Source organism: Urocitellus parryii, chromosome 4, assembly GCF_045843805.1.
Source record: "Urocitellus parryii isolate mUroPar1 chromosome 4, mUroPar1.hap1, whole genome shotgun sequence".
NCBI classification, from domain to species: domain Eukaryota; kingdom Metazoa; phylum Chordata; class Mammalia; order Rodentia; family Sciuridae; genus Urocitellus; species Urocitellus parryii.
In genome coordinates this window covers 157,221,723-157,247,840 of record NC_135534.1, presented here as the reverse complement: position 1 = coordinate 157,247,840, position 26,118 = coordinate 157,221,723, and the positions used below count along the sequence as shown (strand labels likewise).

Sequence of the window (26,118 nt, the reverse complement as noted above, 5' to 3'; positions counted from 1 at the left end):
TAACCTGGATATTTACATTCTTATTATGTATTTTAGAAAATGGTTTTATATTCTGTAATTAGGATTAGTATGCATATATTATGCTGAAGTCCTAGGGGCCATTATTCAATTCTGTTCTGGGGCTCCCTCACTAGTATATATTCTGGAAGATCTTTTACAGAGGGTCATTTATAATGCCTCTGTTTCAATAAGAACAGCACATTTTACTTCATCCCTTGTTCCTAATCAGATTAGTAGCTCAACTCAATCTTTATCTCCAATCTCTTTTCCTCCCCATTGGTATTTTATTATTTTTATAACCCAAAGGAGCCAGACTCCTGGATTAGGCATTTCTTGAATTTACATATTGTAATCTCATCTGCTCATTTCCTAAGGCAGTCACTGTACATTGGTAATTCTATTATTATAGATCATTATCTATGAAACCATTTTGTCTTCCCACAGGAGTGTCTGGAACCCCTGCTGGCTGATTCTTAAAGAATCCCCCTGAAATATACTGATACTTAATCAAAAACTTTAGAAGAAATAGATGTTCCTTCCTTCCTTCCTTCCTTCCTTCCTTCCTTCCTTCCTTCCTTCCTTCCTTCCTTTCTTTCTTTCGCTTTCCACATTTTATTGGTGCATTATGGTATTACATATTGATGGGATTTGTTGTTATATATTTGTATGTGTGTACAATAAGGTGTTTATTTCTACAACCAGAAAAATTAGGCGTTGTTTTTAATTTTGTACTTTGAATGCCTTCAAATTTCAGAGGTTCCAAAGGATTTTTATTTGTGTATGTGTGGCTATATGTTTCATTTTTATACCTACAATGCACATTTTTATAAGACAATATTCACAATATTTTATGGGTCTATGAGCAAAAATGAAAGGAATGGTATTTTTATAAAATAATCATCATGCAAATACACAAATATTTCTTTTGTATATAACTGCACTCTAGCACTTGACCAATCTGAAGTAAAGCTATTTTCCTATCTGGTTCTTTTATGGGATGTCCTGCTTTTTGGAGAATCAGATAGAAAACTGAAATTGTATTTAAGCAGCTAAAACATAACTTACAAAGTCTGTTTTAAAGATAGTTTCAGCAATCTTCAAGCTAGAGGAAAGCTGAATATACTTGAATAAACCCATTGCTTCCTGATGATGAAGTTGAGTGTGTGAGGTTGGTGAAATAAGGAAATTAGTTCAGTAAGGAAATCAGGGAGTTCAGTAAGGACCGAAGGGGTAGAAAAGGAAGTGGAGCCCTCATGTCCCTTGCTCTGTCCACTACACAATACTGGCTGAGGCAGCCACTCAAGCCCTCCCTTGGCCTACACTGAACAGAGTTTGATATTCTGTGTTCTAAGCCCACAGAACATTAGAATGACCATATTGGATGTGAGAAAAAGGGGAGGAAAGCTGCCCCATCCTACCTGCTGTAACTGTCAGACAGGAGCTGACAGTAAATAATGAGATCAGAACCAAGTCATAAAACCCAAATTCAGTATCTGAAGTCATTTGGTGGAAGGGCAAAGAGTCTTACATATTTCAGGGACCAGGAAGGCAACATTGCATTATAGAGCAGCAAAGCAATGATAGTAATGAGGAAAAATCAATAAGAAACAGACAAATTATGTTTAATGTATGTGGCAAAATTAGAGAAATAAATCTGAACTTTGGAAAAATGTATAAAATTTAGTTCAGTCGTCATCTAACCCTTATAAATGTTGCTAATTTTGTTTTCTACTTATTTTCATGTCAATGGATATTGACCAGGCCAGAAATCATGAAGATTTTTTTGTTTGATTTTTCAAGTTTTTAAACATTTTAAAAAAACTTATTCCTTTTAATTTTAATTGACAAATTTCATGTATATTTATGGGGCACAATGTGATGTTATGATACATGTATACATTGTGGATTTGTATTCTAAAACTTTTTTTTTTTAAGAAAAGATGTAACCTATTGTCTTTATAGTAAAGCATCTTAAAAGAGCTTTTAATAAGAACTGCTGGGGAGTTAGGCACAATCAAATATTCCTTATTGTATAATTCAACTGTTTGCAAAAATAATTCAGAGAGAATTCTGTTTTATGGGAAGTTTTTTATATGTGCTTATAAGAACAGATGCTTTAACTTCTACAAAATACATGAAGTTTTTATAATGGGATATACATATTTCACTGAGTATAATGAAATGGTTATAATTATTGGGTAATTTGACTAAATACACTAAACTCAAAATTTAGGTCTTAAGTCATTTTGTCTGAATAATCGACTCACCTTACTGATCAAATTAACTGGATAATTGCTAAATTTATAAGAGAAAAAAATCTCTTATAAGAGATAAAGTATTTTTTCATTAAGTAATTAATTTTTATAAGTAAGCAGTTGGTAATTTTACAAAAAGATGCGTGAAACTCATTGAACTGTGCTTTTTAAAGTGCAGATACTATAAGTACACTTTCCCTGTTGTCAACTCTCCCTACCCTGCAGACACTCATGAAAGAAAAAATAGAGTATTAAAGTCTTGGAAAAATACTTTCTACATATAACACCTTTTTTGGTGTTTTAAACTTATTGTTTTTATTATGTTATGCATTTTGTATGAGCAAAAATGTCAATTCCCTGTTGCTGACATTCTTATTTTCATTTGTGTATAGACACCTGGGAAATCTCGTAACTGTATTGTCCAGGCAGCACATGCAGTGGCTCTGGGACATCAGTGGAAGAAAGCCCTTTTGGATAGGCAAGTATCTGTTATGCTGAAGAGGGAGGCAGAACACAAAGAGAATAGGTACCAACACCTCCTGCTCCCTTCTAGCAACCAAGTAATCGTAGTCTGCAATAACGGGCAATGATTAGATGATTAGTCTAATCATCTGTCTTTTGAAACTAGCAGTTCCTAGCACCAAAAACTAAACCTTGTCTTAAGCCTTTTGACACAATACTTCATTTTCAGACATCTGTTCCAAGAAATAATTAGGGATGTGGTCAGATTGATAGCTAGGAGAATATATTACAATAATATTTCTAAACTTTAAAAATTAAAATTATTTGTAAATAGGGAATGGCTAAATTATAATATGGTCATATGAAGGCACACTTACTTAATATTGAAATAAAATATATTTAATGCTTTTATAAGGTTTTAACTATTAAAGGCATGACAAAATGCCTTATGCTTGTTTATTAATTGATTCAACAAAGATATGTTGGCTACATACTATATGTAAAATATGTAATGCTTTGCATTTGTGACGAGGTGGTGAATAAAAAAAATCAAAGTCCACAGCCATAAGAATGAATAATTTAGAATAAAAAAGAAATTCATATGCATAAGGTATATGTATAAATATAGAGAAATATATGCTAAAGAATTTGAAATGATTTACCTCTACTCAAGAACTATAGATGCTTTTACTTTTATTCCTTGGTTTCTGAAGTTTTTAAAATATTTTCTACAATTTTTTTTAAAGTTGTTGATGGATCTTTATTTTATTCATTTGTTTATATGTGGTGCTGAGAATCGAACCCAGTGCCTCACACATGGTAGTCAATTGCACTGCCACTGATTCACACCCCCAGCCCTATTTTCTATAATCTTGACAACAATAACAAGTTCTTTATAAGCTACTTTAGGAAATAGAATTCTCAGGGCACATCAAAGTCAGTATTCTTAACTGCTCCTTAGAGGCACTGTATTTGAGGGAATTATGGTAAATCCAGTCTTGGCTTCTCAAAATTTCTGTAATACTTAGTGGGTCTTTAAATTCAGAAATGAATTGAGAGTATTAAGAGTTGCAACATAAGTTTTATCTACATCCTTAACCATGCTTTTTAAGACTTTGTGCTCACAAAGTACTTAGGCATAGTATTATTATCTGATCATTAACTCAAGGAAGCAATCTACATGAACATAGGGTATTTCTAAACAAAAACATTTCAGTTGATTTCACCCAAAAATATTGGCTAAAAATCAGTTGGGAAAGATAACATGCTCTGTAACTGGGACTGTTGTCAGGGTCAAATTTGAGTTGGAAAATGTTAGATCATGCTATTAAAATGGATTCCTTCAGTTTTTTTCTTTTGTTATTTCTATAATGAATGAGAGTGAGGGGGAAGAATACTTCTTTAAGAAAATATTACAGAAGCTGTACAACATTAAAATGCGATTTGCACCAATTGCCAGTAGGAATAGAGAGGCAAGAAGAGAAAACCGGTTTTTTTTTATTGGAATTGTAGCAGATTGAAACATCTTAAGCTCCAGACTAAAAATAATACTTCATAAGCTACTTTCAAATATGAAAACCAAGACATTTAAGTAAAGTAGAAGAAGAACAAGGAGCAAGAAAATACCTATAGCCCTGTGATAAGAGTTCTATGTGTAGAATGATACACATCCTGACACTGGCTGACGTTTATTAAACACATATGTGGAGAGTTCTATATACATTATTTTATTTAATCCTCCAAACAGCCCTACATGTATTTTCATACCCATTCCTTAGACGACAAAAAGGAAACTCAGTGGCATAAGTAACCTGCCCAAAGAGGCTTAGCTAGCAAGTGGTGGAGCTAGAATCGGGACTCAAATTTGTCTGATTCCAAAGTCTTACACTATTGTGTCTTATAGTATTCCTAGTTCCTATTCTTTGTTTTAGAACCTGGACCCACATTGGCATGTCATAACTGTGGTTAGAACAATAGACTAGAAGGCTATCTAAGTGTAAATGTAATAAAATTGTTTGGCACATTCTTTTGGCTCACATTAGGTTTGAATGACCAAGCACACGCTGGCCACTGGGAATGGATTGGAGGCGAACCTGTCACCTTCACCAACTGGAAGAGAGAGCCCCCTCAATACTCAAAGCCTGGAAAGAACTGTGTTTTGGTTCAAAGAGGAGGGAAATGGCAAACAAAGAACTGTATGAAGGGCAAACCTCAAAATTTCATGTGCTCCAGGAAACTCTAAATGTAACTAGCTCTACAGAAGCCACCAGAGATTTCTCATCTATTTATTTATAGGATTTCTGAAGATTACTCAATGGAGACAAATTGTCTTGACTGAGTGTGTACATCTTTGTGATTCTATCCAGTAAAAATAATAGTACCTAGGTTAGTATTTCAGGAAGATTGATAAAATGAATACTTCTTACAGGATGAAATACAATTTTTGTATTTCAGTACCTTTTAAAATAAATGCCTGCAGTATTATGAGGTGTAAGATTTGCTTATTCCAGAAGACCTGCTCCCTCCCCCTATTCCATTTCTTAAGCAGTGCCCATGTTCATGGTCCTTAGATATTTTTATCCTCATTATATCAAGTGAGTCTATTCTGCAGCCTCGATGACAGGTGCTCCTAGCACTTCAGTCAGAGGAACGACCCATTCATTCATTAAGTCAACATTGAATTGCAAAGGGTGGGTTTATCCCTTTGGGGACCTTTCAGTGTGAAACCTAAAATTAGAAACTGTGGATGTAAAAAATTCTCTTTTAGTTGGAAGAATCTTGCAGATGGAGGTTCAACTTCAAAGGTATAGTTCAGATGAGAATTCAGGGAGCTATCTGTACTTTAGAGACCTACCCATCGCTACTCAGGAAACTCCTTTTCCAGATTGAATGTTGGCATTGTGCCATTCCAAAGCTAAAGACTGGGTTTCCCCAGGCTTCCAGAGTCATATGAAATTTGCAGTCACGTAATCTCTTCGTCTTTGTTGGTGTTTATTGTACCAACTAGTGTTTCTCAAGGACATTTGGAATAAGGAGTATCTATGAGTGATGTTTGACATTTGGAAGAAAAATAATGCTTCCTCAGAAGTGTTCCCATGAACTATGCTGACAAACAAAGAAAAGTAATATTGGAAACAGAGCCTTTGAAAGCTTATATTCTCAGAAAAGATTTCGATGCAATTTTAGCCCTTAAATCTTTAATATTTTTAGAAATGCTGTGTTAACTAGACTCTCTAATGGAAAAGTACCTTATTAATTTATAAACTCAGCTGAGTGAAACATTTTCATAGCAATGAACACATTGTAACCTTCACAGAACTCCCTTCTGAAATCAAGGCTTAATTATAGGGAAATTAGAACTTTATTTGTGAAATGTTTATTAAAATTTTTGTTTTCACAATCACTGAAAAATATGGTTGTGCCAAATGTAACTTGCTATCTGAGCACCAGTGTAACTTCAGAATTAAAATGGATTCTGAAAGACCAGAGTGCTTTTCTATGATAATAACTTGAGTGTTGTAGACACTAAAAATGGTTTAAGAAAGTTATTCCAGTTTCTGGATATGAAAACATGACAGATTTGTTTTATTTCTGTTCATTTATCAAAGTCTTGACTAATGGAAAATTTTACATAGAGAGGTTATGATAAGACTCAGACGTTCTGTCTCTTAGTTAAATCTCCATGTGATTTCAGAGTAAGGGAAGGGAGCTCCTTACATTAGATGGCTGATTCCTATATGCACAGGACATAAGCATCCTCTGTGTTTAACCCAAATACGCCAAACCCATCCTCCATACCAGCTCTAGCCAATTCCTTGTGATTCACCGCCCTCTGCAGAGTGGAAAGGTGGGATTCCTGGGAAAAAACAGAAAGGTTAAATCCTAGGGAAAAAGTAAAAGTTCCGAGAATAAGGAATTTAAGGGCTATTACTTCCTACTAGAAATCTAAAAGTGTATAAACTATTTAAAACTGGAAGTCTAGAACTATAACAACTGTGTGGAAACTGAGTAATAAATTTGGCATGATAAATTTATTACTCTTTTCTGCATTGACAATGACACAATTGCAAATGTTATCATAAAGGAGATTGGTTTGATTTTTATAAAAACTAGACATATTAGAGTGGAGGAATGGAGGTTATAGAAGAGAAAGAGAGTGGCTGAGCAGAAGGGTCATGTAGGAAAGGGTGATGATGATGGGAGCTATGAAAAAGAATGGCAGGGAGGAGGACCTGAGTGTCACCAGCTCTCCTCCCCACACCTGAACACTGACTCTGGGAAAGTTCCCCTGTATCCAAGGGCATTAACCCAGCACAGCAGCGTGTCACTTTCCAGAATCTTGTTGATATGGGTCTTTAATACAGAACATATAATTTGCTAAAAATACATTTTAAAGGCATATGATAATCATTTCCTCTCTTTCCAAGGAGTGGTAAAAATAAACCAGGTGACATTTGTTTGTATTTCTGTTTTTGTTTATTTTAATACAGCCCAAAAGCTATGTACCTATTTTAATGAACACTATGGTTCTGTGTAATTTTAAGCCATAAATTGGTGTTGATTTCTGCAACAAAGCTGCATATTAAATGTACTCTATCTAGTATTGTATCAACATTTTAAAAAATAAATTTATTTCTAGTTCTCAGGTATTGTTCCTTTAGTTTTGACATTTTATATTTTTTTCCCAGGGGCATGTGGGTTTTTGTTTTTTTTTAAATCTCAATGAGTCTGTCTATTATAAGAAGGAATGGGTAGAAAGCTTAGTATGTCTCTTGTGTTTACTGTTTAGAGCAGCTTCTAGTTATATGACTTCCATTCGTCCATATACCTATCATTCATTCAACAAATATTCAATAAGTGTCAACTCTGCAACTGGCATTGTTCTATATAAAGATATGGTAGTGAATGGGATAGGAAACCGAAAGCATAAAAGCTTGGCAATTATATGCAAATTTCTAATAGCTTTTTTTTTTAAGCCTTAAGCTTTTTATCAGGGAGAAACTCAGTGAAAATCATTGATTACATTATCACTTTTTAGAATAGGAGGGAAGCACACTCAGATACATCAGCTTAGGGTGACTTTTGCGATATTTCTCTCCTGATTAGGGAACTGGTGCTGACTTCCTGAGTTTATAATCAGGTCAAAGTGTTATTGATAGCAGTTGTCCCAAATTTCCTGTCTCCAGGATTGTTAGGATATGAGGGGTTCAGATGTAGTTAATTGATTTTGTATCACTTTTTGGGGGGGGGGGTGAAATGACAAACAGTATGTATCTCTGTACCTTAGAGATTTCTGGGGCAACAGAAATTAAAGGGAGAGATCTATGACATCATCTCATCTAGAGATGAGAAGACTGAGATCCTCAGAAGAAATCAGTACTTACAACCAAGGTCTTCCTAATGCTAGGCTGCATCTCTCCCCCTGTTCCACATAGTATCCTATCCTTAGCAGATGGTTTTATTATATTTCAGTAAAACACCTTTGAATGATAAGTATGATAATATTTACCTTATACTTGAAAACACTATTGTAAGTGAAAGTAGACCCCAAACCATATAATATATGAATCCATTTATATCAAATGTCCAGAAGAGGCAAATCTATAAAGATGAAATAGATTAGTGGAAGAACTGGGGAACTGGGACACACTATTAATAGGTACAGGGTTTCTTTTTGAGAATGTGGAGTTAGGTGATGATGATAGTTGGATAACATAGTAAATATACTAAAAGCCATTAAAGTGAACACTTTAAATTGGTTTATTTTGTGTTACGCAGTGTATCTCAATAAAACATACTGTTAAAAATCACCAAATAAAATTTATTTCAAAAACTACAAATGGGATGATGTATTTGCTGTGTGTTTATCTGACTCATCCAAGATACGTTTTGCAATTTTTTCCCTATGTCTCACCCATATTTTTGTTTATTTATTCATTTATTTATTTGTGTGTGTGTTGGTTAAGGAGAGGGAATGCTGATTTGACATATTTTTAAATTTACAGCACTGCTTTATTGATCTCCCTCTCCTTTCTCCCCATCAATCATGGAAAAGAAATGTTACTAATGGCAGAGAGTGCCTGGATGTCTGTAATATACAGAACACCATGATTTCTTAAAATTAACTTTACAAGCCTTTAGAGCAGGATCATGCAGGAAATGAATATACTATCCTCATAACATACACATATAACTGTTCATTTTGAGCAGTTTTTATAGGCCTTATACTCTGCTAGGCAATAAAGTTCAGTTTATCTTAAGACAGAAAGGAACAAAAATCAACCAACACTTCCATTAAAGGCCTCATGGTAACCTGCAACACTTTTTCCAAGCAATGATGTATGAATTCACCTCTTGCTTCTATCTCCATCTGTATTTTTCCTTTCCAAAAGCAATAAATCTCAACTTACCTGACAAGGAAAAAAAAATGTTCACACTCAATTGTATGCTGTCCATAAGAAATATACTTTAAATGTAAATATGCAATACATTTAAAGTAAAAGAAAGGAGGAATTAGAAGGGAGACCAGTATGGTAGAGGAAGACAATCTGGGAAGGGAAGAGGGGAAGGTACTAGACAGTGAAACTGAACAAATTATGTTTTTATGTATGCGCAAATGTGACACAATGAAGCCATTCTATAGAATATTCACCAAAAAAGATGATGAAAAAAGATATGATACCTTAAACCTAGTCAAAATTCAAGCAGCTATAGTAATATTAGAGTAGATTTTAGATGAATGAACATTGCCAAGAATAAATAAAGGCACTTTAGAATGTCATCAATACATTAAGAAAATCTAATTATCCAAAACATATATGCATCTAATAACAAAGTTTAAAAATAAATGAAGAAAAGCTAGTAGAATGGAAAAGAGAAATAGATCAATCTATACTCATAGTCAGAAATGTTAATACCCCTTTTTCAGTAACTGTCGGAATAAATAGCTAGAAAATCAGAAGGATATAGAAGTGTGGGCACTATTAACCAAAGTAACACGAATGAAATATATAGAACACTTTACCCAACAACAGCAGAATGTATCTTCTTTTCCAGGGCACATGACATATTTACCAGAACAGAACATACTGTAGGACATAAAACAAGTCTTAGTAAGTTTAAAAGGATTCAAGTCATACAAAATGTGTTCTCGGACCATAGTGGAATCAAATTAGAAAGCAATAACAAATATTTCTGAAAGATCCCCAAGTGATTAGACACTAAATTATATTCTTCTTTAACACAGAGGTTAAAAAAGAAATCAAAGAAGAAATTAAGAAGGATTATCAGAATAAAAATGAAAACAACATATCAAAGTTTGTGGGATGCCATTAAGGCAATACTTAAGGGAAATTTTATAGCACTAAAGGCTTTTTTTAGAAAGAAATAACCTCACTTGCCCTTTAAGAAAAACGGAAAAAAGGAAATTATAAAGATCAGAATGAAAATCAACTGAAATGGCAAACTGAAAAACAAGAGAGAAGGCAAATGAAATCAAAAGCTGACTCATTGAGAATTTATATGTATATAATGTGTGTGTGTGTGTGTGTGTGTGCGTGAATCTCCAGACTGAGTTGGACAAAGAAAGACATGGATTACTAACAATCTGCATTATTGTAGATTCTATAGTTTAAAGTTTGGACAGTAAGGGGATATCATAAATAGCATAACACAAGTAAATTCAACAACCTAAATGAAATGAATAAGTTCTTTGAAAACACAAACAATAGAAGCTCAAAAATAAATAAATAAATAACTTTAAAAAGTCGTATAACTGAATTTGTAGTTTAAAACTTTCTCACAAAGAAAACTCCAGCCTCGGGTAGCTTCATTACAGAATTCTACAAATATTTAAGAAAGAAATATTACCAGTTCTACAAAACACTCATTCAGATGATTGAAAGGAAGGACTACTTTCCACATTACGTGCCAATATTACTCTAAAACTAAACTATACAAAGATATTAGCAGAAAAGAAAACTTTAGTTCCTCATGAATATTGATGGAAAAAAATTGTAAACAAAATTTGACCATTTCAAACAAAGCAAGATATACAAACGGATAATACATCTTGACCAAGTTATTGTTAAGAGAATGAAAGGACAAGTCACAGATTGGGAGAGAAAGTTTACTATGCATACATTTGATAAACGAATGGTATCTAGACTATATTTTTAAAAACCTTGAAACTCAAAATGGGACTTTTTAAATGGGGAGAAGATTTTAACCATTATTTCATACACACACACACAAAGATATATGGATCACAAATAAAAACACAAGAATATGTAAAAATCATTGGTCATTAGGAAAATATAAATTTAGCCTACAATGAGATAGTACTATATACCTTATAGATGGCTAAAATGAAAAAAATGTACTATTCCAGCTGTTGGTTGGGGTGTGGAGAAACTGGAACCATTGTGCACTGCTAGTGGAATGATAAAATGGCACAACCACTTTGAAAAATGATTCGGTGGTTTCTTAAAGAGTTAAACATATACCTGCCATATGATCTAGCCATTGCATCTCTTAACTAAGAGAAAAGAAAGCCTAATTTCTATTCAAAGACTTAACACTTGATCCAGGCATTGTAGTACATATATAATTCCAGAGATTCCAGAGGCTGAGGCAGGAAGATCACAAGTTTGAGGCCAGTCTCAGAAACTTAGTGAGAACTTGCTTCAAAATACAAAGTTTTAAAAGGTGGGAAGGGAGTTTCGGATACAGCTCAGTGGTAATCCCCACCAGGTTAATATCCAGTACAAAAAAAAAAAATACGTGTGAACGTTCATAGTAGTTTAATTTGTAATAGGCAAAACTATAAACAACCCAAAAGTCCACTTATGGATAAATAAGCAACCTATGGAATGTGTGTACAGTGGAATAAAACAAATGAGTTATTGACACAATGTGGATGATACTCAGAGTAATTATGCTCAGTGAAAGAAACCTGACCAAAAAAAGAGCACAAAGTACACATTTATATAATACTTTATAGAAAATTCTGGAAAGTGTAAGCTAAGTAATAGTGGCAGAAAATAAATCAGATGTTAGGTGGGAAGGTCATGAGGAAACCTTTGAGAGTGGTGGATATATTCACTATCTTGGTCACAATAATAGTGTCATAGATATAAATATATACTCTTATATATGTCAAATTCTACCAAGTCATACATTTTAAATGTATAGTTTATTATTTGTCAAATCTACTTCAACAAAAATTGTTTAAAGAAAAAAGAAACAATTTCTCTAACATGTTAGAAAATCTTCAGCAGATATGCATGATATGATATACATGAAGATGTCTTTATTTCAGGGTCATAAATATTTGGAGCAAAATTATATGATTAAAATGTCTAATGATAAAAAAACCTAATAGAATTTTATATTGCCTCATTAAACTGATAGTTCTTTCACATAGTGTTAATTTAAAATAGAATGTAAAATAATATATGCACCTTTTTAATAGCTTCATGGTAATAGGCAAACTGATGGGAGAAAAACATGAGGTGGGGTCATATCTCAATTCTATGTTTGCTAGCCATGAATCCTAAATTTCCCAAACTTAGGATTTTCACAAATAAAATGAAGATATCAATACTTTCCTGGAAGAACTGTGAAAATTAAATGTGAAAACTATAAAGAATATGACTTGGACATAGTAAGCCCTCAATCTAACATAAAATTAAAAGCTTCACTCTATGGTGTGTGTGTGTGTGTGTGTGTGATGAAAAGCCAACCTCTGCTTGGAAGAACAATAACTTCCAACAGGACCTGTTTTCATCAGTGATTTCCCATCAATTTTTTCCCCAGAAAGGAGGAGCTGTGAGTGGGAGGATTGGGGTTTTAAGGTTCTTTATTCCCAGTGAGAACTTTCCCACATGTTAGGACATTTGTGCTAAACATGGAGATATTTTTATTTTTGGAGATATCAAGATGAATGAGGGAGCCCACGCCCGCTGCTTTTATGAAAAACAAAAAAAAAGTCTATATTTGTTGCATATAACATGTTTGAAATATGTACATATTGTTTAATGGTTCCGTTGAACTAATCAGCATATGTATTACCTCCTATACTTATTTTTTTGTGGTGAGAGTACCTAAAATCTATCAGCAATTTTCAAGAATACAACACACTGTTATTAACTACAGTCACGGTGTAGTTTTGTCAATCTGACGAACTTATTCCCCCTCTCTGAGACTTTGTTCCCTTTAACCAGCATATCTCCAGTCCTCACCCCAGCCCCTGGTTAACCACTGTTCTACTTTCTGTTTCTATGAGCTCAACTTCTATAGATTGTGCAGATCACATGGTATTTGTTTTACTGTGCTTGGTTTATGACTGTGGGAGCCCTTTTAAAACCCCAGTATTCCTTTCTTTCAGAAAAGAACCATCACACACAACTCTCATTCTAAAAAGACAAATTCTCAGGAATAATTTTTCACTTGATAAAGGATTGTTTGCTTTGCTAATGGACTGGACTTGGGTAATAGCTATTTTCTAAACATGACTCTTCCTGGAGTCACATTTTTGAAGTTTCCTTTTGCATTCAGCATTTAAGGACACTTTTTTTTTTTTTTTTGCATATACAGAAGAGGACTGTGTTTACAAATCATGCTCCAAATCAACACTTGAAGATCTAAATGGTGCTAAGTGGAGAGAAAAGTGGTTCTTTCTATGTGGGAGTCAGGAAGGATTCAAGAAAGAAACTAATTAACAGACAGGACCAGCAGAGACTGGCTCCCAGTAAATTGATTCCTTGCCTACAGCTCTCCTACCTGGCAGAATCACTGAGGTCATTTGAGAGATTAGACTAGATTAGATTAGATTAGTAAAGGCTTCTTAGAGTTTCATATTTGAACCAAATTGGAGTTTTTTGCAAATATGTCTAAGTCCTGCTCAGCTTTATGGCAAACCTGGGCCCAACATCAGGTACACAGCAGAAGGCAAACCCTGGCTGGAAAATCTGCTTTGCTTTTGCATTTTATTGTCACGATTTTTCACAGTTTGTCTCGTGCCACCTTGTTACTTAATTCCCGCACCTCCGAGGGAAAATGTGTAATATTTTAATATTTATGTTACAGATACTTAAGATTATGTTTCTACATAGGTGGTGCCAAGATAGTCAAGCCAACTTTTATTTATAGAGGGTAGAAAATATAAATCTGTCTAAAATCTTTCATGAAATGAGGTTTTAATATTTCCAAAGAGTTGATTTTGGTGCCTACTCTTGGGGAGCCTTAGAGAAGGGTTGTCAATACAAAGGCGTCATTGTTTTAGGTTTCCTATCCATGACTTGCTCCCCCCACTCAACTTCCCTCTCTTGGCAACTTCTCTTTGCATTCTGTCCTACATTTGGCCCTGAGTCAGTTGAAAGCTTTGCAAGTTGATTTTCCATTCCCATCTGAATTTCAGCTTAGCTGTGGAACTGTTTTCCATGTGTTTTTAATCATTTGTCCATGTGTTATGAGCTTATAGGGACAATATGGTTCCCCCAAGCTGCCTGCATTGTATCAGCAGAAACTGGCAAGGTGGCCAGGAGGGGAACAGTTTTCAGACAGATGCCCCTACACTCATTTCTGTTGGTGACATACCACCTCCATCTTCCAGCTGGAGTGCGACCATTTACAAGCTTCCTGAAGTTACCTAACAGACATAGCAGCCCTTGGCATGAGTTACCTTTTTCAGGAGTGTCATTGTCCTTCAGGAGAGACTTGCCTGGGAACTGTGGCGATATGACAAAGTCCAAAAGACCTACTCTCAGATTGTGGCCAGGCTGGGAAATAAAGAATGGTTTATTCTGAGCCTTTCCTGATTCAGTGCAAATTTGATTTAAAAATAAGAGTCTAAACACAGAGATTGAAGGATAAGTTCTCTAGGACAAAGAGATACCTCTTAGAAAGTCAAAGCACAACAAGGACCTGGGTCAGAAGTTTCCATCCACATTTGTATTAGATTCATTATGTTAAAACAAACATTCACTAACCTCCTAACTATAAAGCGAGGGGCCAGGGACAGGAAAGAAACAGAAAAATGAATTAAACCAAATCCCTGTGCTCAGAGTTGCTAACCACACAGTCTCCAATGAACACAGTCCCTGCCTTTGGAGAGTTGTCACTCCCTGCTTAAGAAGACACACATGTACCCAAATTAAGCCAAACCCAAGGAATCACTAAGTGGCTGAATAAAGAAAGAACCCAGCTTTCAGAGTCCAAAAAAAAAAAAAAATCCCAGCATTATGGGCACAATGACTTCCTTATAAATCCTCAACTACTTGGGAGCTGACTGGATGGCAGGTCTGCCCTCGTTGTAGCCTAAAACTTTGGGATTCTCATAGCTTTTTGCCCACTCTGACTTCCCTGTCTTTCTCCATTCTGTTTAGGACCCATTTCATGAGAAATTAATTAAATGTTGTAGAGAGTTTACGTAGCTACAAGAAGGCAGGGGTGATCCTGGGAAGCAAGTTTTAAAGGCATGCTGGAGCAAAAGCCAGACTTGAGTGGTCTGGTGTGAGGGGATTTGAGACAGTGGAGCCAGTTGGACACAGATGTCACATGATGACACTGAAGTGCAGAACCTGAAAACTTTTATGGAATCAAAAGAGATGTTTTTAAAGAATCTGAAAAAATCAATTATTGTATAAATGCTAGTGGGAGGCAGCCAGGAGAGGGAAGGAGTTTGACTTGGGGAAGACTCGACAACAAAGCAGGCTGGAAGGGATGTGATTTGGAGAGTAAAGGGGAAAGGAGAGGTGAGCTGGTATGTTTTGATGGCTTCTATGTTTCTCTGCAGAAGAAAGAGTGAGGTCATTTACTAAAAATGACAGTAGGTAGAGTAGTCAACAGGTTGAGATAATTAGGGAAGACTTTAAGTAACCTATATAGAAAATGAAGAGAGCTGGCTAGAGTATAGTAAGGTAGAGATCACTGGGCAGAGTGGAGATTTCATTTGAGACTGAAGACATTTATATAGAATCAATTTTCGCTGTTTTGTCACTGTCTCTGGCCCCAGGTGTATGTCCAGGGAATGTTCACTGCTGGAAGTCTCTGGGGTTGGAATCATATTGGATGGGTCCAAGACAATGAGTGAAGGCAAGGAAAGTGAAACTATTACAGAGGTTTGAAGTGATGGATCTTGAAATCCAAGCTGGATGGGGAAGGAAATGAAGAGCAGAGGCCTTACAGATATCCATTGATTGATTAACTCATCCATTCAGTATTAAGCCAATCATTTTGAGCATTTACTCTGTGAAAGGAACTGTTCTACACCCTGAGAGCGTGACTAAGAAAGAGTCACTTGATATTGTGATACTTTCATAGAAGTTAAACTCTAGTGGAGACAGATGTTAAACAAATGTCAACACCAAAAAAAAAAAAATGATTTAATTACCATTGTGGGAGTACTCTGATGGGGATAAAGCAGAAAACAGATGCTGAAGGAGCAACTGAGAGAACTGAGATGACAGGATTGGTTGTGAGACAGTGTGATCTAAGGATACCGTTCAGAGGGGCAGCAGTTCTTCCCAATAACAAGGGTCAGAATGTCATGAGGTGAGGAGGCCGCCTGGAGTAGGGGGGTCATCGAATCTCAGCCAGGGAACAGAAAGGCACATCCATGTTCTATTGACAGTGTACTCTCAATATAAAATTATCAGACTCATCCCTGTGGACACTGAGAGATTCTAGGAGTTGGGGTGAACAGAAGGTAACAAGCTAGATGAGGAAGACAAGGAGAGCAGTATTGCCCCTGGCGATGTTTAGATGCATAAAGTTAGTGCCTGAGAGCATATAGTTTACCAGGTATGAAGCAGATCCAGAAATCAGACTTAGTTTTTCCTGGCTTCACGTCCAAAGTTACTTCCATTTACATTACTCAGTTCTGTAAGCAGCTTTCAGTAAAATGAAAAACAAGGCAGAATTTAAGATGAAGAAGAAGGAGGATAGCAGAGGCTTAGTCTTAGTGAAGCATCCTGGACTGGATGTAAGCAGAGGTGTGTCCTGTGGAGGATGAATGAGCTGTTGGGAAGGTGGGACACATAGTAAAGGCCATCTTGCTTTGGCCCACCTCTCAGATTTGTGGGAATTCTTTTTGTTCTTTCAGTAAGCTGCTGATTAGACACATTATTGTCTATAACTTGTGTAAAATGACAGATACATCCTCTGTTGCAAACAAAACAAAACAAAACAAAACAAAAAACCCAGATGCTTCTCGGTGGTATTGGATTTCTCTGAACAGAGGGAACGAGATCATTGAAACTACAAACAGATTGTATTTAGTGATTTAGTTCCTAAAAGTGGAAGTGGGAAATGGGTGTGGTAGCACTTGCCTATAATATCAGCAACTTGGGAGGCTGAGGCAGGAGGATTGCAAGTTCAATGCCAGTCTTGGCAACTTAGTGAGACCCTCAACAACTTGGTGAGACCCTGTCTCAAAATAAAAATTAAAAAGGACTAGGGATGTAGCTCAGTGGTAAATCATCTCTGGGTCCATTCCCCAGTAACTGCTCCCCGCCCAAAGAAAAAACAGTGAAAATGAGGAATTTTTGTAGGCTGTTAAACTATTTAAGATTTGACCTTTTCTATCAATTACACATATTGGTCTCTTTGGGTGACAGTTGAAAAGATTGATTGAAAAATCAATGACAAGGGCTGGGGTTACAGCTCAGTGGTAGCAACTTGCCTCGCACATGTAAGACACTGGGTTCCATCCTTAGCACCACATAAAAAAAAACTAATAATAAATAAATGAAGTAAAGAAAATATTGTGTCTATCTTTAAACAAATTTAAAAAAAGAAGAAGAAAAAAGAAAAGAAAAATCAACGACAAGGGTTGCTTCCATAGTAGGGATGGGTTCCTTATGCAGTCAAGTAGGGTAGGATGTCAGAAGATCCATCTTTCATGTGCATTTTTGTATTATTTGAATCTTGCTACAATATGAATTTATTATTTACTCAGAAACAAACAAAAATTTCCAGATGTGGTAGATAAGACCTGTAATCCCAGTGACTTGGGAAACTGAGGCAAGAACATCACAAATTTGGGATCAGCCTAAGCAATTTAGCAAGACCCTATCTCAAAATTAAAAGTGAAAGAACTGGGAATGCAGATCAGTAGTGAAGCACTCCTGGGTTCAATGCCCAGCACCCATCCCCCAAAATAAAAGAAATGTATTGCACCAGGTTTATGGGCTCCTTCATGCTCAAAAAGCATTTACTCAATAAAATTAACACAAGACTGTCCTGTTGATTGTGTCTTTGGCATTTAGATCTACTTGAAAATTCCTGATAAGTACAGAAATGGTTTTCCTTGATAAGTACAGAAATGGTTTTCCTTGTATAAAATTTCCTTGTATTACTTACTTTGAACTAGATTTTTACTATAGATTGCAAATCCAAGAGACCTGGACAAGGACACCCTCATCATTTATCCCCAGGACCTCGAACAGTGCTGGCACTCATATATAGACTATATAAATAAATGAATGAATGAGTCTTGCATATGGAAAATACTGGAGAATGAGGCTCTTCCATTGTGTCCTTTCCATAAGAAAGACAGGGGGAGGGAGCAGGAAGAGTTCTACATTTTAAATAAGTCACTAAACTAAATTGCTGACAAAAATCATTTAAGGGGAAATAACTCACTTTACCTCTTTCTTTGTGGTTTGGAAAACAAGGAAAAAAGGTTTCTCCAGCTGGGCACATGCCTGTATTCCCAGGTACTTGGGAGGCTGAGGCAAGAGGATCAAAATTTCTAGGTCAGCCTGGGCAACTCGGTGAGACCCTGTCTGAAAATAAAAATTACAAAAGGCTGGGGGTGTAGCTCAGTGGTTGAGTTCCTCCAGGTCCAATCTCCAGTGTCCCCTCCCTGCAAAAAAAAAAAAAAAAATGCTCCTTTTAAGTTTTTAAAAATAATCTAAACTCTCATAATACCTTTGTTGTTCTACATTTTGAAAAGAAGAGTAGTTATGAGGAAATGGTATACATCCCAAATATTTCTCCCACAATTCCATCAACCTGAATTTCCTTCTCCTAGGCTTTGTGTCCATCCTCTGCCTCAACACCATCTCCCATCTTGTTGATTTGAGATTGGGGTTTTCAGGAAAAAGCCCTGCTGTTTCCCTTCAGAAAGCACTAAACATTTCCAGTTTCCTTCTGAGATTCTGTAAAGACAGAAAATGTAGCTGTTATTGTCCTCTCAAAAGCTTCTCTGAAAAGGCACCAAGACGCCCATCTTCAACACCTTGGGTTTCACAGCCCTGTCTCTCTGTTTTCTAAGTGTCACTAGCATACAGAAACATTTATTTAGGCACCTTCTCATGAAGCCCTGTAGGAATTCTGAAGACATTTGAGAGCCTCTGAAAACCAGGCCAAGTTGAAAACAGAAAGTCATATTTACAAGTTGAGCATATTTGTAAATTGGAGTGAATGAATGCTGAGTCTGGCCCCCTACTCTCAAGCATGCCTGAAGTTGGCCCAGGAAGCAGATTTTGCCTTTTGGTTGGACTCATACTTGCAAGCTCAGGCCTGTGTTTCATTGTGGCATTTGGTACATAGTACACCAACAATTTGTGATGCTCTCTTCACAACAGCTTCCTGCTGTGTGTGGAGGCCTCCTCCAGACCTATCTCCATTTGGTTAACCCAAACTCAGAGATAACTATATGCCAGTACCAACTGAAGACTGGCAGAAACCACACAGTTTTGCTAAAAGCTACAAAATATTTATTTATGTTCTTAAGAGTAGACTGTAACTATCACATACGTACCTTTAGAAATTGGTAAGAGCATGTGGTGGTGAAAAAAGTCATCTACCCTTAGCTGCAAAAGAGAGGGACCAGAATCAGGCTTGTTTCATTGTCCTCATCACAGAAGGCTTTTCTTTTCTAGATTTACCCTTCAGGATATTTGCACATTTTCTCAGTAAGGAATGACAGAACAGCAAAAGGAAATTCTCCATGAGTGATTTTTATTTTTAATTTTTATTTTCATTACCAGGGATTTAACCCAGGGCCACTTAACCACTGAGCCACAACACCAATCCTTTTTATTTTTATTTTATTTTTTTATTTTGAGACAGGCTCTTGCCAAGTCCTTAGGGCCTAGCTATGTTGCTGAGGCTGGCCTTGAACTTGCAAGGCCTCCTGATTTGTTGGGATTACAGTTGTGCATTACTGCCCAGCTCCAGGAGTAATTTTTAAATAACATTTATCAGCATCAAAATTCAGATTCAGGCCGTGTGCGGAGACACATGCCTGTAATTCCAGTGGCTTGGGAGGCTGAGGCAGGAGGATGGCAAGTTCAAAGCCAGCCTCAGCAAAAAGCGAGGCAGTATGCAACCCAGTGAAACCCTGTCTCTAAATAAAATACAAAATAGGGCTGAGGATGTGGCTCAGTGGTCAAGTGCCCCTGAGTTCAAGCCCCTATATGCACTGCCCACCCCCCTCCCCAAAAAATTCAGATTCAGAGGAAGAAGAACTTAGGACTAAAAAAATAATGAAAAGTGGTTGACATCCCTACAGATAACAATAAAAATAGCGAGTGTATAACATCACTAGACTGTCTAACCTACATTAGAGCAGGAACTAAATTTCAAATAGCAGGCAATTTTTGAAAAATGAATGTGTTTTCAAAGAAATAGCAAATATTAAGATTTATTCATTATAGTTCAGTGGCACCTTAAATGAATGCTAGCACAAGTTCCACAGGTATTTGGAGCTAGTAAAATGTATCTTTTCTCATATAATTCTGAACTATTAAAAATAGTTCATTATTCTAAGTTAAGGGACTTAGCTGAGGCTTTACCTCACAGAAATCAGGCATGAGTATCAAGATAGAACACGAAAGCCTAGAAGAAATATTCCAATGGACCACTCTTTGGAAAGAAAGCTTAATTGTTACTTTAAAAAAGGGAAACATATTCCAGGATTATTTGTGTTTGTGAAGAAGGGAATGTGATGATTGAATCAAAAGGGGAAGGAATATAAGCAAGCACTTCGTTGATTCCCAGAGGGAATGCTGTTGGAATGGTGTGGTGAGTTGATTGGATTCAATTCTGGGGTTTCAAGTTTGCAGCTGTTTCTCTTCCCTTGGCTGATTTTAGATAGTGATTTAACAAGTTTTCTTTTTATCCCTGAAAACTCATGTCTGTCTCAATCTTATTTAACCTGATCATCAATTACTGTAGAATAAAGGAGGAAGATGTGGATTCAGAAAGGTAAGGAACTGAGTAGCCAGCCTCACACCCCAAGCCATCAAACCTGGTTCTTAGAATCCACCTTCCCAAGTCTATCTCTTTGTTTAAAGAAAGAAAAACAAGTTGATAATGGGGGTTGGGGAACATTTCTCCATCCTCATTGAAAACTGATGAGCAGTCAGCTGATATACCTTAGGATTCTTGCTGAGAAATTTAAGGACAATTGTAAAGTTTACTGAGGATTGGCCAGTTGTGAAATTTAGCACCCAGTATTTGATACTTAACGAGTATTAACTTGTGAATTATGAGTTTCCATGTATGGAAAGGGAGAATGTATTTATTCCCTTTACTCTGTTACTACACAACAGCCAACAACCTTAATCCACATAGAAGTAAAAGGTGATAAATCTCTTTCTCGACAAAGTTAACATCCCTCTTTCTTTCCTTTCCATACCATTTTGAAATACTTCTTTAGTAGTGTGTGTGTGTGTGTGTGTGTGTGTGTGTGTGTGTTTAAATAGTTTTCCTAAAGGCCTGGTCTTTTGTTAAATGTGTGCCCTTGATTTTTATCTGATACACTTTTCTCAAAAACATGTCATGCCTATTCTATCCCAACACAGTAAAGGAATACACCAAATGTTAGCTGACTGTCTTCCTTCTTCTAATAACAGTGATGGGAAATCCAGCAAAGAATGAGCTGTTTTTGCTAATACAGCTCTTTAAGTCTCAGACAGAGAGCTAAACTGTCAGTTAATTACCCCCTGGGTCTCAGGCTTTCACTGGGGCCTTCTAAAATACACAAAACCAAAGTGAAGGCAGGACACCATTAGCACCACATAATTCAAGCAAACAATCAATGTGTTTACTCTGCCTGGCTACTGACCACCTGCCTTCCATCCCACCAGGCAGGTCTCTCTATATAGGCTGTCCTGTTCACAGTCCTGTAGAGTGAGCCTCTTTGGGCTTCACCATCTGTGAACCGAAAGGAATCTTGGGCTCTGATAGCATGCATCTGCTTTTACTTCAATTGCTTGTGCTCCTGCCTCTGGGGAAGGCTGGCTGGCGCCTGGATGACCGTGGAAGTCACAGTTCTCTTTCCCTCCTGCTCCTAGAAAGGAGCCGCCGAGAACTCTCCACCAGCAACCAAGAGGAAGCTGAGGACAAGCCGGATCTGTTTGTTGCAGTGCCACACCTGATAGGCACCAGCCTGGCAGTGGAAGACCAGAGGCAGAAAGAGAAGATGCTGTCCATGTTTGGCAGGATCTGGAAGAAGTCTGAGAGAGAACTGTACCCTCTTGGGGACTTAGAAAATGAGTACTCCCCACCTGGGACCCAGGCCCTCCCTCAGCCAATGGAAAGGAAGAAAATAGAGAAGTCTCCTCTTCGAGAAGAAGCCAAGAAATTCTGGCACCACTTCATGTTCAGAAAAGGTCCAGCCTTTCAAGGGGTCATCTTGCCCATCAAAAGCCATGAAGTACATTGGGAGACCTGTAGGACAGTGCCCTTCAGCCAGGTATGTGTCCTGGGGGTAGAGTAGATTGGGGTTTGCAAGATGGGAAACAGCTGAGACAGGGAGAAAGGAGGGGAAGCAGCTGTGGGGAATCAGTCTTGCTTAACTTCAAACTTGGTCCTAGATGGTCACCACAGGTTTTGGCAAAGTATGATCCTATTCCCTACATCTCCTTCTCATCTCTCTGTTATTTCTTGGCATGCCAGAAAATGCAATAAGAATGGTATAATGGTACTGTCAATATGATAATCAAAGGACACAGAGCTCTGTTTTATTTACTTATTTTTAGACTGGGGGTGTCCTATCCAGAGAAGTAAGTCTGCCCTCAGTTAGGAAACTGGGAATATAGAGCAATCACAGGGATGTGGGTGAACAGGTCAACTCCTTCTGTAGATAAGGTGGGACGTGGGACATACTGAATTCTTCCCCAAACAAATTTCACATTCATTGTGACAGTCTTAATCTATTTCACACCTAACCATAGGTTTATGAAAGTTTCTTTAATAGTTGTCAAAGCTATCCAACTTTTAAAAAGCTATCCACAACTTCAAACTATATTGAGATTCTTGGGACAAATGTTTGCTGTGTTATTTCTAGTATTATGATAGAAAATGATTTAGTTTAACTTATTTTTACATAAGCTCTCAAAAAATAATCTAGATGTGATATGACACCCCCTACCCCACCCAATCTCCAGATTTATGTTGTATTGGCTGACATATACTTACCATGATCAATTCCAATTCTATTAAGACAAAATGCATCAGATACGTAAACATGAAGATGTTGAACCAAAAGCAATGCAGGGAAGAGTAAAATTTCACAGTCCAGTAACTCTACCCAATTAAGCAGGCAGTGTTATAAGACAATTGACTGTGTGAGGCAGTTAAGTATTCTGCCTGCAAAGGCAAGGATATGCAGCACTGACAAGTCAATTATCAAATAATAATAACTGCTTTGTGGCCCATGTGCAATTAGAAAATTACTTCTAAGAATTGAGCCATCAAATTTCCTTTGAAATTCTTATTTTGAATTATATTGCTAATTAAATTATAATTAAGATGTTTGATTCTTGTATATTTTGGAAGGCACATAAAACTAGGTGTATGAGGTTACGAGAGAGGTAAAGATGATGTAACAGGTGCATACATTGCAACTTTGCCGTGCAACTTTGTAGATTTGAATGCACCACAGTTCCTGCAAAATAGGACAGAATTAAACTTGTGATGTTCTGGTCTATTTTATGATCAATTGAACAAAATATGTATAGAGAGCCTACTATGGGAAATGTACTGTGAGGAATAAAATGGTAACACAGAGTACTTAAATAAGAAGTTTGTCATTAGAATTTTTCCAATTGGTCACATTCAACTAGACAAAATGTCTTAGTCTGACATTTATAGTACCAACTATTTTCATATTAAGTTGAGGATACCAAAAGGCTAATAATTTACTCAATACATTTAGTTAAGTTGGCTTTATGCCCTAATAGATACCCTCACTTGGACATTACAAAATGTATCCAAAATGGAAAAGCTATGGAAATTTTAGTCTGTTATCCTGATTTACACTCTCTAGCTTCTTTGCATCATGTACAATAGGGAAATGACTCAAGATAACATAATGGAAATGTGTTTGTCTTTTAGACCATCACCCATGAAGACTGTGAAAAAGTCGTTGTTCAGAATAACCTTTGCTTTGGGAAGTGCGGGTCTGTTCATTTTCCTGGAGTGACGCCGCACCCCCATACCTTCTGCTCCCACTGCTCACCTGCTAAGTTCACCACAGTGCACTTGCAGCTGAACTGCACTGGCCTTGCTCCCGTGATCAAGGTAGTGATGCAGGTGGAGGAGTGCCAGTGTGCGGTGACGACAGAGCATGGAGACGGACACCCCCTTCAGGCTGGCTCCCAGGATTCATTTATCCCAGAGGTTTCAACTTAAAAACTTCTCCCACTATTACCTTTGAAAAGCAAAACCACCACAACAAGGCAATGGTTATTCAGTCTGGAAATGATAAGTGGGTACATAATGCTTAAAGGGAAAGGTGGTTTTAAAAGTAGTTACAAGATGGCAATATTTAGAAGAAATAGTATTTTTCTAGTTTTTGATAGATGTTTGGAATCTAGTGATGGCTCTACCACTAACTGGTTGTAGAATGTTAAGGAGCTGTAAAAATTTGCATCATCTTAAGCTTTTCATCTACAAATGAGAGACTATCCCAGTTGATTGCCAAAGTCCTTTCCACTACTGGTACATGATTGATTTTCTCCAAAATTTTAAAAGCCTTCTATCTAAGGAAAAGAAATAAACTACATCATAAAAATGGGCTTCTTCAATAGCTTGTCAAATCACCAGCAGGAAAAAACAAACAAAAAAAGTTGGGATATTTTTAGAAGGGATTTCTCATGCTTGTAGCTGCATTTGTGATTCAGGGAATGTTTTGCCTTCTTCTGTCAGATGATTCTATTCATAGATGTTTGAAGTAACTTGCTTGGTTTCTCTTCCCCTCCCATCTTCCTCCTCCTTTTTAAAATTGTTTTTTTTTTTGGGGGGGGGTGGTACTGGGGATTGAACCCAGGTGTGCTCTACCACTGAGCTACAAACCCAGCCTTTTATTTTTTATTTTAATACAGGGTCTTGCTAAGTTACTGAGGGCCTCAAACTTGTGATCTTCCTGCCTCAGACTCCCACGTAGCTGGGATCACAGGCATGCACTTGGCCTCCTTGTATAAAGTTCTTAATGTCTGGTGTCTGTCTTTGAAGAAGTAACATTGATGCTACTTTTAGCAGTTTACATAGGGAAGAGGAACAATCTTTGGTAGCCAAATAGCTACCTATATTATGAGAAAGAAAAACTATATGATGAGAACCATGATTAAAGCTCACTCCAGAAACACTAATGAAAGTAAACAAGAAATTCAGCAGAGGTCACATTAAATAAATTGTAAATAAATAATTTAAAATTGAAATAATTTATGGTGAAATATCCACATGGCTTTTGGGTTAGGTAATAAGAAAGGTTTCTGAGTTTGGATCACTGTTTTTGAGTATTGTATAAAACTTTGTATGATAAATTCTACTCAGCAAAGGCCACAATGAAAAGGTCTGACAATATTCTGAATGTTTTGATGTATTGAATTTTAGTGTATGAAGCATTCTGGGAAATGTTGTGGCATGTAAATATCTTATATTTGGCCCTTATTTGTTTTGCCTGTCTCATCATTTAAAGGTACCACTGGGACATGACCCAGATAGAAGTGTTTCTGAATGTCTTTGTGGGGTTATGACACTGACCCATGGGTTTCTTCTGACTTTGTAAGCAGCCTGTGGTTTAAGCCTTTGAACCCCTGTCATTTAGCAATTGTCTTTCCTGCCTGTATTTATTTGTATGCATACATTGTGCCGAATTGACTTTTCCCAACCAGATTATTTTTTATAATTATTCAAAAATTCATTTAAAAAATTGCTTGATTTGGATTCCTTTACTTCAGTACATACACATGCGAGCTTGTGCCTACACACACACACACACACACACACACACACACACATGAACACATACATACAAACAAATGTTTCATGGAATAATAACTAATTATTTTTTGAAAAGAAATCAATTTAAATTTTAATTCTATTCCTCTTTAATCACACTATCTAACATGGTGTTTCAAAGAAGCAAATGCATTTATATTTA

At 36.6% G+C, this 26,118-nt stretch overlaps 2 protein-coding genes across 2 annotated transcripts in view; both read left to right on the top strand.

Moving 5' to 3' along the window:
- Positions 1-4,959, top strand: part of LOC144254549 (FRAS1-related extracellular matrix protein 1-like) — a 47,259-nt gene extending 42,300 nt beyond the window's left edge. The window contains exons 13-14 of the mRNA XM_077797856.1: positions 2,648-2,733; positions 4,760-4,959. Coding sequence (XP_077653982.1) covers positions 2,648-2,733; positions 4,760-4,959 — 286 coding nt within the window. The remainder of the gene's footprint in view (positions 1-2,647; positions 2,734-4,759) is intronic.
- A 16,959-nt stretch (positions 4,960-21,918) lies between these two features.
- Positions 21,919-24,365, top strand: Cer1 (cerberus 1, DAN family BMP antagonist). The gene is made up of 2 exons (XM_026398604.2): positions 21,919-22,425; positions 24,069-24,365. The coding sequence occupies exons 1-2, from the start codon at positions 21,919-21,921 to the stop codon at positions 24,363-24,365; spliced, it is 804 nt and encodes a 267-aa protein (XP_026254389.2).
- The last annotated feature ends 1,753 nt before the right edge of the window (positions 24,366-26,118 follow it).

Bases quoted from the DNA above. Each gene is read 5' to 3' on its own strand.
- Cer1 (XM_026398604.2), top strand. From the start codon at position 21,919: ATGCATCTGCTTTTACTTCAATTGCTTGTGCTCCTGCCTCTGGGGAAG. The intron at 22,426-24,068 runs GTATGTGTCCTG...TTTGTCTTTTAG, and splicing joins GGACAGTGCCCTTCAGCCAG to ACCATCACCCATGAAGACTG.